This window comes from Canis aureus, chromosome 24 (assembly GCF_053574225.1).
Source record: "Canis aureus isolate CA01 chromosome 24, VMU_Caureus_v.1.0, whole genome shotgun sequence".
Taxonomy (NCBI): Eukaryota; Metazoa; Chordata; class Mammalia; order Carnivora; family Canidae; genus Canis; species Canis aureus.
In genome coordinates, this window is record NC_135634.1 from 24,821,488 (window position 1) to 24,836,007 (window position 14,520).

The window sequence follows — 14,520 nt, forward strand, 5'->3', positions numbered from 1 at the left end:
CTTAATCAGTTAAGTATTCAGGTCCTTTTCACCAAAGAAGTCTTCAGCAAAATCTCCCTCATCTTATACTAAAAAGAACTAGTTTTTAACCTACGTGGCTGATAAAAATGCTGAGTCAGATAGTTTTTTGTGTTCAACACCTGATATCCCTCCTCCACGTGCTCTATATATCTAGCTTATATTGCAACTGTGTACAATTATTCAGCCAAACAAGAATATCCCTACCTATAACTGTCACCCATTCTACATTTCCCTATGTCGTTCACAAGGATATCACTTCAAATATTTTGTGGAAATTCTGAAATTATGGCATCTACAGAATTCCCCAATATACCTGGTAATGTAACCCAAATTATGAAGTACATGAAGTTAGTTTGGTACAATTCTTTATCTGGAGAATTCAAACTCTCCATATCATTTAAAAAATTTGAATAACCAGGTTTTACTTTTTTTTTTTTTTTTTAGGTTTTACTTTTCTTAAAGTCCTTTTAGATATGAGACATCACCATCCTAAATATTAGAATATTAACCATTCCATTTAACTTGAATTAGGCAGTTTAAGATACGGTGCACTGACAACGTAATCCCATAACCTTGGCAATAAAGTGACTGGCATCTTTATTGGAGATACGGCTGTATAATTATTCCCCTAGGGTGAGGCATTTGGCTACACATTTGCCAATATCCTTTCCTGTATAATTTAGGTCTCACGGGCAGAAAAGCGGTTGAAAAACAGAAATCAAGGAACCTCCATCAAGTGGCAAAAATCAGGTCTGAGGGACGCAATGAAGGTAGAGCATTGTTTTAAAGACCCCAAATCCTCGGTCCATGAATAAGGTTGGTGTTATTGGGAGACAGGCATTCTTCCAATTCGCCCCAGAATAAGTGAAATCTTGGCTTTCCAGGCGAGCCCCTCCAGGCCAGTGATACGTGCACATCACACCTGGGCCTTTCAGTTACAAATCCACCTCCTTAAGGAGCCGTGTGAAAAAGCAAGAACAATCAATAAGAAAAAATCCTCCCAGCTATAAATCAGCCACGTGGAGCTGCTGCGGCGGCGGCGGCCCTGACTTCCTGGTTGGCTTCCTGGAAGCCTGGCGGCTGGGGGGCTCCGGGCGGGGGGGCGGCCGGGAGCCGCTCCGGGCCCGCGGGAGGGGAGGGGAGGGGAGGGGTGTGGGGGGCGGCGAGCCGCGGGATCCCGGAGGGCACGGGCCTTAGGGGCAGAGTTACGGCCCGTCATTAGCACAAAAGTTTGGGAATCTGGCAGCTTTCCGAGCTGAGCAGTGGGGCAAAGGCTAGGAGCAGCCCCGGGGAAGAGCGAGTTAGCTACAGGGGAACAGGGGCCGGGGAGCGGTTCCTGGGCGCCGTGGTCAGCCGAGAGGCGGGCTCGGGCTCGGGCTCGGGCCGGGAGGGGGCGGGGGAGGGGCGGCGAGGGGCTGCGAGCGACGCCGGGCAGAGCGCGGCGGCGGGGCGGTTGGAGCGCTGCGGGGGCCGGGGCGGGGGCGGGGGCGGGGGGAGGGGGGAGGGGGCGGAGGGCAGGGCCGGGAGGTAGAGCCGAGGGGAGTTCCGGATCGGGAGCGGGAGAGGGCGGCAGCCGGAGCGGCAGGGGTGGGGGAGGGAGGAGGTGCGGAGCCGGAGGAGGGGGAAGGAGGGAGGGGAGAGCGGTGGCGGCGGCTGCGCCGGGCTCCGTGTCTCTCGCCGCCGGAGGAAGATGAGGCTGAAGATTGGGTTCCTCTTACGCAGTCTGCTGGTGCTGGGAAGCTTCCTGGGGCTAGTGCTGCTCTGGTCTTCCCTGTCCCCGCGCCCGGACGACCCGAGCCCGCTCAGCAGGATGAGGGTGAGTGACCCGCCCGCCCCCTCCGGCGGCGGCGACCTGCAACTTGTTTTGTGCGCGCGCGCGGCGGGGGCAGGGGCAGGGGCGCGGCGCGGCGGGGCCGGGGTCGGGTCGGGGCGGTCGGGGCGCCGCAGCTCCGCAGGTGGTGCCGCTCGGGGGCGCCGAGCCCCGCGCACCGGCTCCCGGCCGCCCGCCCGCCGCCGGCCCGCCCCCTCGCCGCCCCTTCCTCCCGCGCTTCCCCGCCCCGGTCCACGCCGGGACTGCGGGGCGGAGCGGGAGGGGAGCGGGGCAGAGCCGGTGGCGGGCGAGCGGGGCTGGGCCGCCCGGCCGCCCGCTCCTCCGTGCGGGGACCGCCGCGGTCGCGGCCGGGGCCGCGGGGTTGGTCCAGGCTGCGGCCTGTGGCGCGAGCAGGCCTGAAGGAGGCGAGACGCGGCCGGTGCCATCGCCGCCGCCCGGGGCCGGGCCCTCGGAGCCGCCCCCCCTGCCGCCCCGCCCGTCCGGGGATGCTCGCAGCCCCGGCTCCCCCGGCCGCCTGCCCGCCGGCCCGCGGGGAGGGAGGGAGGGAAGAGGGAGGGAGGGAGTCGGCGCCCCGCCTCCGGCTCGTACGGACAGCGCCGCCCCCCGGCGCCGGCGGCCGGGAGCCCGGGTGGGTGTGCGGCCGCGGCCTCGCCCTCGCCCTCGCCCTCGCCCTCGCCCTCGCCCCCGCCCCGGACCGGCTCTCCGTCCCGCTTCCCCGGCGGGCAGGCGCGGTGGCCCGGGGAGCCGAGGGGCGGCCCGGCTCGCAGTCCACGCTGCGGCCGTGCCCGGGGATGGGGTGTGCGGCCGGTTCCTCCGCCCGGGCTGCGGCAGGGGCTGCCCGCGCCGGAAAACTAACTTGCGCGGCTGGGCTTGGCCGTCTGCTCCCCGGCCGACCCCGAGAGGCGCCGCGCTGCGGACCTCGGGCGGCTCCGCCGGGCGCACCTGCCTGCCGCCGGGGCCGGGTGTTCGCCGGGACCCCCCCCCCCCGCCCCTCGCCCCTCGCGGGGGACGGTCTAGCCCGGCGCCGCGGCCACTGCGGCTCCTCACCGACTCCCCCACCCCCCTCCCGCACCCCGGCCCCCGGCCCGGCATCTCCCTGAAAAACGAGCCCTCTCCCCCCGCCCCCCTCCGTACGCCGGGGCCGGGATGCCCCGGGATGGCCCGCTGCCCTGGGGGTGCCGGGGGGGGGGTGCGGTGCTGAGTTCAGAGCCGCCCAGCGGCCCCGGGGCCTTGGGAGGACTTGGCCGTGTCGTCAGGTGCCTTTTGCAAATATTATCTACGTTGCGTCTCTGTGATCTCCTTTATTAACTTCCCTTGACATTAGCATCAGGAAGTTGAGTGGGAAGGCATCCTTTTAAGAATCCTGGGAGACTTATCAGTTTCTGTCGATAGGATGAAATTAGATTTTACTCTTAAGACTTAGTATGTGAGGTCTTAACTGAAGTGGAATCTCTTCGAGAGACCTGGGGTGGCGTCCCATCCAGGTCACCTAAGGTAATGATAATAAGAAGTACTAAGTTTTCCTTTTAGCGTGTTTGTGGTTTGAAGCCTCCTAGGTGTCACAGGCTGATGGTGACCTCTGATTTTTTTTCTTGCTTTCAAAATGATTGATAAAGGATAACTGAATATTGCAATTGGGAGTATTTAAGTCCTCAAATGGCCTTTTACAGAGAGCTAGAAGTGTTAAAACTCCATTTTCTAGGAGAGAAACTGAGGAAAGTCTGACAAAACTAGCCATATTCAAAATGTCCTGTACTTCCGTGACAGGTCTTTTAAAGAGATGGTGGAGCATCTACACCAAGACTCCGCTCTTTTTGAAATACTGTGTTAGGGTGGCTATTATAAGTACCAAGCCACAGGGCTGATTATTCAATAGCAGGTGGTGATATCTTGATTTTTGGTCCAACTTATTTGATAGTTTGTCACTGGGTCCAGTGTAATTTCTGTCACTTACCAAAGAGAGAAGCTGGTTTCTTACATGTAATGGACGTTGACAAGACTGCTTGTGTATCAGGAAAGCCCAAACCTTTTATTACTCTTATAGGCAAATGCTAAGTAAGCAATTTAAGGCATAATTTATGAATCCTTATGAGCATAAATAAGAGATTTTTACCTCCTTTTATTAAAAACTATCCTAAGAACTTCTGAGATCTAACACTAGAACATTTCCTTTAGGGAAGGTTCTGCTAGTAAGCAGATTCAGACTCCTGAGTCTCCCTTCCGCCTTCCAGTTCTTTTCATTTGATTATGACTGCAGACTCCTTCACCCACTGTGAGACACCTGCCTCTTCTTTCATGCCTATCCACCTGTGGATCTGTGGGTTTTTTTTTTTTGGGGGGGGGGTCCCCTATAAATCCCTGTAAATGGCTTGAAATAGGCTAGAACAATCTACCAAATAAAGGTTCTGCCTCTACCCTGGCAGGCTTGTACTTGTGGCTTCACCCTGTGCCACTGTTTGTCTTGTACTTTCAATGTTCCGGGCAATAAAATCTGTAGCAACTTGCTCCTTTGTTTTTGTTTTTGTTTTAAGCCAGGACTACTACTTTATATCTGGGGGTATCGAGGTCCATATTATAAAACCTAATACCCACGGTCAAGATGAGAAACACATTTGTTATCTCCGTCCTCTCGCAGGGCCTTTTGCTGTTTTTCTGAGGTGAATGATGTGAAAGATGATCTTACTGTTCAAATGGTACTCTGTTGTGTATGATATTTATTCAACAAACATTTTTGAGTGCCTGCTATGTACTAGTGCTACTTATTTTTTAAAAATATTTTATTTATTCATGAGAGATACAAAGAGGCAGAGACACCGGCAGAGGGAGAAGCAGACTCCATGTAGGGAGCCCGATGTGGAACTCGATCCCGGGACTCCTGAAAGCAACCGCTGAGCCATCGGGCATCCCTAATGTTAGTTATTGAACTACTTACCTCTAACCTCATGGATCTTACAGCCTGGGGAGGGGGGGAGCACTCCGCATTAATCAAGACTCTACAAATCAGCAAATAAAAATTATGCTAGCTGGTATGAAAAAAAGCCATAGGTGATAAAAGAACAGGAATTTGGCCATAAAAGTCTTACCTGAAGAAATGACTATTGAGTTGAAAGCTGAAGATTTGAATACAAATAGTTGTTGATCTGGATGTGGGAGGAAGGCATTCCTTAAAGGGAGAAGTATGTGTAAACGTCCTGAGGTTGGAAGTGGTATGGTGAACTGAGGAACTGGAAGAAGACCAATATAATTAGAACATGGAGAGGGAGGGGTGGCGTGGAATGAGGATGCAAATGTGATATGGGTCTTTAGAGCAGTAGGAAGCCATTGAAGGATTTTCAATGAAGGGGAGATGTGATCAGATTTGTGTTTTAGAAGGATCATTCTGGTTGCCTGCAGGGAGTATAAATTGATTTGGAGCAAGAGAGCAGATAGTAGGAATCCTATTGGGGGTTATAATAGTTCAGATGGGACATGACGTTGCTTGGATTGGCAGGGTGACTGGAAGTGGAGAATTGATTCAAGAGCTATTAAAGATGCAAAGGTATCAGGACTAGTTGATTAGATGTGGGAGTGGAGAAGAAGGTGTCAGGAGGTTTAGGTTGATTATTTGTCACATTGAAAGTTCTGAAGACAGACATTCACACATTTTTATGTTCTATTTTATGGTTATGGGAGGGCTTACTTTTTTAGGCTTTATCCTCTGGATATTTTCAGGTCAACATTTATTAAGACCATCTGTTTAGTACTTACAAGGTGCAGAAAGTTCCTTTTAATTAAATAAATTATAGTAACTCTCAGACCATATATCCCAAATTTTAGTCCTGAATTTAAAGCTGAATTATAAGCCTCTGACAATAAAGGTTTGTAATGGAAATGTTGAGAGATCTTCAGTGGTTTTATTGTACAAATCCAGTACTGCATCTGGTGAGAAGCTGCTGGTAAACTGATGATTCTTTGTAGGTACAAATGTGACCTTAGTCAAACCATTAATGCCATTTGGGTTTAGAGCATACACAGCAGGGCTAATTCAGGAATCCTCCTAGGCAGAGAGGTGTTAAGCAATAAGCAAACTAAGACCCGTTGAGAGGAATATTTCTTAAATGAGGCTGAGTAACTGAATTGATTACCCTGTCACATTCGAGTTCCACCTTACCAAACCCTTTTTATCTCTGTGATGATTGATTGCAACCTGAAAGACTCTGCTCTTGACCTTAAGATTTGATTTCAAATGGAAGCTCCATTGATATCATTAGGAATAGAGCTCTATCACTTAGCAAAAGTGTAGTGCCTTAAGTGGTCACTGTTGTCTCACTTCTCCAGTTGAAATGCCTCAGGATTTGTTTTTGTTCTGTGTAACTGTCCTCCCTCCCACCTGTAATGAAAAACTCCCATAATACCAAGTCTGGGAACTCTGGGCATTATAGATCTCCTGAAATTAATGCAGACTTTTTTTTTTTTTTTTTTTTTTTTTTTAAGATTTTATTTATTCATGAGAGAAAGAGAGAGACAGGCAGAGGGAGAAGCAGGCTCCCCATAGGGAGCCCAATGCGGGACTTGATCCCAGGACCCCAGGATCACACCCTGAGCTGAAGCAGATGCTCAACCTCTGAGCCACCCAGGCATCCCTAACCTCTTGAAATTAATGCAGACATCTATGTATATGTGCTTTTTGGTGGGGAGGGGATTGAGACTCAGAAGCTTTTGCATTTTACTGTAAACCACTGACTGAATCCTTTGAAGGCAGGGTTTATGTTTCTTGGAGTAGCTCATGGAGTATCTACCCCATCTACCAAGGTGCTGAAGCCTTCATTCATGTCTCCCCCTTAGGTCTGGACACCCTAGAAATGCAAACCTTCCTAAGAATCCTAGATCTGTGGGTTTTGTGGAAGGGTTGCCCATCCAGTGGTCAAAGGTGAGGCATCAGTCCTGTTACTGTACCACACTTCTTCACCTTCCTTCTAGCAAGACCCCATTGGAGAATACTAAGAACACCTTAAATAAAAGATCCTGCTGTAAAGAGATCTCCTAGTTGAAGAGCTATTCAATACATGCATGGCCTGGGTTCCTTCTTTTCTTCCTAATCCAGTAGCAATATAGGGAAACACTGAGAGCTGTCACAGAATATTTTGTCAAGAGCCAAATTATAGGTGGAGAAGGTGGAAAAGAGCCATCCAGAGAGTGTGTGGTTATTAGTAAAGGAGTGAAAAAGTGTTAAAGAGCCAGTTGAATTTGGGTAACTATTTTGTGATTGAGACTGGCTGTGTGGAATGGGAGATAAGGTGTGGGCTGCAACAGTTTGGTGTTAGTATAAGCTGCATTAGATCAGCCAATCCTAAATTGGAGGCAGAAGGAGAGAGAAAATAATGCAACGTGAATGAAAAATCAGAATTCTGAGCTTGGACCATTTGTAAACAGACTATTTGTAAATTCTAACTCCAGAGTTCTAAAAAAGAGTTGGTCAGCAAGATTTGAGTGGCTCTTGAATGTAGGAAAATGATTGTGATTATCTGACTTCAACCTAGATCATTGTCTTTGTTCGTGTTTTGAATTATAATTTTCTTTCCTGAAGAATGAATGTACAATCAGACAGAAGGAGAGAAGTGATTAAGAATTTACAATTTCTATAATAAAATGAACATAGCTTGAGTCTATGAGAGGAATGATTTTATGGTTGGCTTTTATATGGCAGAAGATGAGGAAGGGTGAGAGGGTGAAATATGCCTTAACATTGTGGGCAGAATTCTTTGTAAAATTGGGAGATATATTTTTATTATAAGCATGAGTCACTTAACAAGTGTCAAATATTTGAGTGTTTACCAAATGCCACCCTGGCTCTAGGCATTGGAGATGCTGTTCTGGATGGTGGTGGAGATGAAAAGTGTTGACATAATAAAGATGTTACTCAAGTCTTGACCTAATAACTGCACAGATGTTTTGTCCATAATAATGGCAGTTTTCTTTTGATATATAAAGTTGGGTCTTTTTATAATCCCTCCCAACCTCTAACTGCCCATTTGCTCAAAATAATATATCTGGGGCTTGCTTTCCACAAGGCACTGAGCTGGGCCCTGGAGATGCAGAAGTGGCAAGAACACAGGCCTCCTCTCGTAGGCGAGATGATCTGTGTCAATAACAGTAGTAAGAAGCAGGTTTTTACAGAGCTGGAGAAGGTGCATGTGCAGAGGCAGGAGCGTGGCATTTGACTAGACCTGGAGTGTCGGATCAGGGAGAGATATAAGGAAGAACATTCTACACTAAAAGGATATGGTGAGAAGAAAGTTTTTTTTTGTTTTTTGTTTTTGTTTTTGTTTTACTAGAACAAAGTGATAAAAGTTAAGATTGGAAAAGTGAATTTGGGCCACATTTTGAAAGGAATTAAATGGTACGCCAAGGAACTGGGTTGGGGCTTTATTAAGTCAGGACTTAGAGAAGCTTTTTGGAAGCTTCTGAAGTAGAGTTGTGGGAGTAGTAACATCCATTCATCATCAGCTCTTGGTTCACTAATTCACTCAAGTATTTCAAATATTTATTGTCTGCTGAGTACCATCCATTACTCTAGGCATTGGAAATCCTATAGAGCAGTAAATAATAATAGCAATGATAACAGATAACATACCTTGACTCCTATGTGGCAGGTGAGCATTCTATTTGTATTATGTTTAATTGTAACAATAACTCTCTAATGCAAGTCCGTTGTAATTGTCACTTTATAGATGAGACCATTGAGTCTGAGAGGTGAACTCTTTGCCTCAGGCCATTTACTTAGGGGTAGAGCCAGGTCAGTCTCGTTTGCTCTGATCAAACACTAAGATTTTTAACAAGATAGACCTTCTCAAGTGGACTACACTGCAAGGAGGACATAGAGACAGTAGGCAGGTAATTTCAAATAAAACACTGAAGACAATAAAGGATAACATGAAGGAGAAAGAGGTAGTGGGGACCATGCAGGGAAGTTCAGGGGGCAGTGGCTGAGCTGAGGCCAAAGAATGAGTATATAATACAATTCTAAGGGAAGAATGTTCCAGGCAGAGGGAAAAGAAAGTGCAAAGTCCTTGAGTCTAATGTTTGAAAAATAGAAGGCCAGTGTGACCTAGAACATGCTGAGTTTAGAGGGAGTACAGTATTTGCTAAGCTTGCAGATATAAATGGGCTCTGGGTTGGATGATAAATTGTATGGTCCTTGATAAAATGAGTAATGACTTTGTTGTTGTTGTTTTAAACCTGTTGCAGTGGTAAGGCAGGAGCTGTATTAGCTAAGTCCACCAGATCCTGTGGAATCAGAAAAGGCAGTATCTAGTCTGTAAGGTCTAGGTGCTGTCAGAAAGCTCTTTAGAAAGCTTTCTGTATATGCAAAGGCATAAATGGTTATAGCAAATCCCTGGGGACTGCATGGCTGGAAGATGGGATTGGGGAGTGGAAGAATGGGAGAGAGAACTCTAGAAAGCATCTGAACCCTGAAAGATTGAATACTGTGAATGGCAGAGCTGGGCTAAAAGGAATAATCTGGAAACCGTGCAGGCTGGATTTCAGTGAGAAGTGCCTGCTAGGACATGAGGCCTAAAGTTAGGAAAGGGGCCAAGACAATTAGTATGAGGAGAGAGAGAGAGAGAGAAAGATTATGAAAGTAGAATTAGCTGGTGTTGCTGGTAGGAGGAGGAGCCCTCTGGGTACTAGAAGGGAAGTATGCTGAGACCTTAGAAGGAACAGAACTATCTAAAATGGTGGTTCTCAAACTTCAGTAGGCCTCCTAATCACCTAGAGGGTGTGTTAAAGCAAAGTACTCCAGCCTCCCGCCTAGAATCTCTGATTCAGTAGATCTGAGGTGAGGCAAGGAATTTGAATTTGTAACTAGCTAGCTCCCCAGTTGGTCCAGGGGTCATACTTTGAGAGGTGCTGGTCTAGAGGATGGGTAGATTGGAGGGGAATAAAACAAAACATTGGTTTGCTTTGGCCTGTAGTTATTTTGGGGGCTAGGGAGGGCATGTAATATCTTACAGACAGTGTCTACTGGGTGGATGGAGCTCAGAATAGGATCAGTACCAGATGCAAAGTGTGCAAATCATTGGCAGGAATATGTCTGAAGCTTGAGTACCGGATTGGTGACAAAGGAACTATGTGTGGATAGAGGAGAGAAATAGGAGTAGGAAAAAAGAAACCCAGAAAAGGCCTCCTGAAAGAAGGGAGGTAGAGGGGGGTGGGAGACGAGATGAAAGGAGGCATAGGCAGAAGTAGAAAATTTAGAGAACATCGCCCAGTAGAAAATATGGGCAAAGATAACTTAAGAGCAGGACCATCAGCAATTTCAAATATTGCAGCATTTGAGCAAGAATTGATCAAAGTTAGGGACTCCGTAAGTGGCTGTGGAAGCGTGTGCCTCCCTGCCTGCTAAACTCACCTGCAGCAGTTGGGTCCTGGTGAGGGGCTACAGTGGCATCTCACGGGCATCTCAGTAAATATGATGACCCAGGGGAGCTGGCTCAGAAGAAAAAGTTCAAGTGGTGAATAATCACCTTCACTAGAAGAAAAATACAAAAAGAGGGAGAAGGGTTTTATTAGAGAACTTAATTATCAAAGGGAGAACTAACATGTTTCGGATTCTGTTTGTTCTGCCTGAATCAGGTGCCTCTCTAAGCCCCACCCTGTGTATGTATAGAGACACATCTGTACATACATATTTTAAGCTAAACCATAATCCTGTGCTTGTGGAAATATATACTTTATATGCTATACACATTATATTAAAATGATTATAATGCATAGTAGGTATTTTTTTTTTTTTTTTGCGTTCTTTTGGTCTAAAATCCAGTAACTTATAAAAGGCTGCGACCAGAACAACATTCTCATATTTGAAGTTGGAGAAGAAACTTTATCCACAGAGTATTAGGCAGTTTTTAGCTTCTAACACATTAATTTGCCTGACGTGTAATTACAGGAAGAAACAGAATAGCAAAATCGCCTGCTCAGCATTTCAGGTAAAATTTTTTTTTTTTTTAAACAGTGAGGTCTACCATTTAATTCTAGTTCAGTCCTGTGATCCTGAAAGCAATGCTGAGGCAACATAAACTGCAGTACCCAGGGCTGAAGTCTGTTTTGGAGAGGGAAGCAACCTTTCAGTTGCTTCATTTGCTAAGAATCCTGAATATTTCAAAATGAGAAACGTTCTCATTTCTGCTCCATTATAAATTCCCTTTTGGGCTTGGTAGCATTTTAAAGCGTTACTCCAGAGAAACATTTAAACATGCCAATAGGGAGATCTGATTCAGTTCACTGAATATAAGAACTGGTACACTGAAACTTGAGGAAAAAAATTAACTTTGCATTATCTAATTAGGTTTATAGAATTGCTGCAGAGCAGCCTGGTTTCCCAAATCTAGAAGGTACAATTAACTGTAGTATTATATCAATACCAACTAGTCTGCTAATAGGCTTCCAAGCAAAGCAATTGGAATTTGTTATTACCAAAGATATTTTAAACTGGATGAATTAAAATTAAATCATATACTGTTGGGAGCAGTTCTGTATGAGAATAAAATAAATGACCTAATCATTTTTTAATCTTTAATCTTTTATTGAGTCCCTGGGTTTAAGAATACATCTGGGCCTCAGGAAGTATACTATTTTTCTTTAATAGTAAACATAGATGCTTAATGATTATCTGGCTTAAACATAATTTTAGCATTTGTAGTTCTTTTATAAAATATCTTACAATATGCGATAGCACTTCAGTATTGAAGTACTTTGAGAAGTACTTTGTATTCACTGGTAATGTGTACACTTTACTCTTTAATACCAATTCTTATAAAGAGCACTGAGTGTTAATATGCAACTGATAAATCACTGAATTCTTTATCTCTGAAACTAATAACACACTATGTTAATTAATTGAATTTAAATAAAATTTTAAAGAGTAAATCTTAAGTAAACATTAACTGAGAAATTCCCAAAGCTTTTATTTTTTTTAATCACTCTTATGAGAAAGTGGGTGGGCTGCCATTTCTGTTTTTTAGACTGTAATTATCCTTTGACTCTTGATTTTTTTTTTTTTTTTTTTTCCTTTTACTAGAAACACCAAACACGCACTCTCACACACTCACAGTGATAAGATACTCTTTGATGTGAGGAAGGTTTGCAGATAGCTTTTTACAAATGTGTGAATGCTTAACTCCTCCAGCTGGAACTTTTGATTTCATACTAAGCCATTGAGGCTAGCTATTGAAGTGAAACTGTGGTCTCAGGTTCGCAATGTAGTATGAGATGCCTGTGAACAGTTTTATAGAATCTTCAGAATTAACACTTGAAGTATTATCATAATACCAATATATCTTTATGCTTCTGAGAATTTTTTTTTTAAACTCTAGAAAGGCTAAATAGAAAAAAAAAGTTCAATTTACTATTAAAAAGATAAGTACTTAAGTCATGATATTTGAAGTGCTCTGGAGGTTCTTTATTTGTCAGCACTTACTACTTCATTTTAAATTTTATTCAATTTAACTTAAATATTTTATATGCATTTCATTAGCATGTTATTGGAAAAATAGTTCCTTAAGAAACCAAAAATGATCGGTATACTTAAAAGAGTCATGTAAATTTGGTTTTGCCAGATTATATGAAAGGTAGATAGGCTAGATAAAAGAAAGAAAAAGATGTTCATATACAGAAAACTAGGAAGAAGCATGATATGTAGATTCCATTTCTATTAAGGTATAGTTTGTCAATTGTATAAACATTTCAAAAATGACAGGAAAAAATCTAGTAGGGGTAAGTCAATTAAATTTTTGTCTGGTTGATTGTTAAATGCAGCTATGGCAAATACATCTTTGTGATGGGAGATATTTGCCTAGAGAAAATTGCCATGCAATATATCCTACCAGCTGGAGTTTTTTGGACAATAACAGCCCATGTGCCTAAGTGAATCTTTGATTTCATAATATAGCCATTTCAAAACTTAATATATTTTCTAAAATAGTTGGCTTATTAGGTATAAGTTTCAATTATGCTTACTTGGGAGGACTTAAATCCAAACCTCTTGCCCCAATATTTCCTTGGCAATTGAATATTTTACTATGCAATTCTTATTAGACAATTTAGTCATTATGCTTCTTAAAATTTAATCTGACAGGATTAGTCTTTTAATCTCTAATACAGTAAGGTGTCTCCCATGTAAGTCAGTATTTGTTACCTCTACAATCTGTTTGCAGGGTTTTACATCTTTTCTTTTGAAAGAAAGCATTTAAAACCTCCTGTTCAAAAGTCTGCTAACTCTTGCCAGGGTGATTTAAAATGAATAAAAAATCCATTAGATTTTTGGCAAATAAGCTCTCAATAATGATACAGAATAAATGACTACAAAGTGCTTTTTAGAGTAATGGAATGGAAATGACTGAAATCTTACTACTTTGCACATGCAGATTTTTCTACTATTGTTGAATGTTTGGTTTAAGCTAAAAAGATCACTGTCAAAATTGGAAATTTTGATCATTTAAAATATATAATTACATTTTAACATTTAAGCAAAGGATTGGTGGAATGCAGAAATATAGGCATGTAGTTTCATTTACTGCTGCTCTCTGTGTGATGGTCCCAGAGGAAATTTGAAGTCCACTGTTTGTAAAAGAAGGCTGGAGGAGAGTGTTGCATTGTGGTGGTCAATTAAAATAAATTTGCTTACAGTTCAGGGAGATCCTGGTGGGTGGCAAAGAGAAAAATACTTCTAGCAAATAGCTTTCTGAAATTCTGTCTTCTAAAAATTAGCTAAAAAGGGTGATTTCCAAGTGCCTTGGTATTTTAAAGAAATACATTTTCTTTGTGAAATTAGGATAACTCTTGGTTTTTCTCGTAGTTTAATGTTTAGACTCCAAACCATGGCACCTATAACTTATGTTTTAAAACAAATGTAGCATACATGTGATCAGTTGTTAACTGAAAATTTTGAAGAGTGATATCATACCTGCAAAGGTAATATACCACACCTTTTCCCAGGTCCTGCTTTTTCCTTAGCATAAGAAAAGAACTGGTATCATCTGAAGTATGGGTATTCTCAGTTTTTTTTTTTTTTTCCCAACATCCTCTTTGATATCTGAGGAAAGTTTTTAATAAACCAGGACTTCATTTCACTTTCCATGAATTACTACGGAGGGAAGAGTGCCAGCCAGTCTTTCTCGAGCAGGCCCACACCTGTGAGTAACCCGAAGAGAATCTCAGCCAGAGAGCCTAATAAATAGTTTCACTGTGGCACAATCATGTTTTGTAAGAGGCAGTTATCATCCTTGACCTCTGCTCAATTAACTGGTAACTCTAAGAGAAAAGTAAATGTTAAAAAACTTTCTTAAGCGTTGGCAAAAATCACTTCCTGAAGATAAAGTGAATGGCTTGAAATGTACTCATTTGCATCTCCTTCTCTAGTTTAAATAACAGGTGCTTGTGTTTAAAAGCAAGTATGTTTTGTGCAATGATTTATGACTCAGAAGAGCTGATGAAGAGTAGCTAAAAGGCAATTGTAAGTGGAAATTAAGGAGTAGGTTTTTAATATAGAATATTGGGAACTTAAGGTAACAGTAAAGGCAACATATATTTGGGATTGTTTTCTAATGAATTGTAACTTTCCTAGTATTTTTTTCAATTCTCCATGAAAATAACTGAAATCTATTTTTTATCTCCTTGGGACATAGGAT

The 14,520-nt window shown here is 43.8% G+C and overlaps 1 protein-coding gene across 4 annotated transcripts in view; it reads left to right on the forward strand.

Moving 5' to 3' along the window:
• Positions 1-1,624: 1,624 nt before the first annotated feature.
• The window catches only part of GALNT7 (polypeptide N-acetylgalactosaminyltransferase 7), a 136,422-nt gene continuing 123,526 nt past the window's right edge, over positions 1,625-14,520 (forward strand). For 2 of the 4 annotated variants that reach the window (XM_077868566.1, XM_077868564.1), the window contains exon 1: positions 1,625-1,837. In XM_077868566.1, coding sequence (XP_077724692.1) covers positions 1,712-1,837 — 126 coding nt within the window. In that variant the 5' untranslated portion in view covers positions 1,625-1,711. The remainder of the gene's footprint in view (positions 1,838-14,520) is intronic. The other 2 variants (XM_077868568.1, XM_077868570.1) reach the window with 1 other exon arrangement.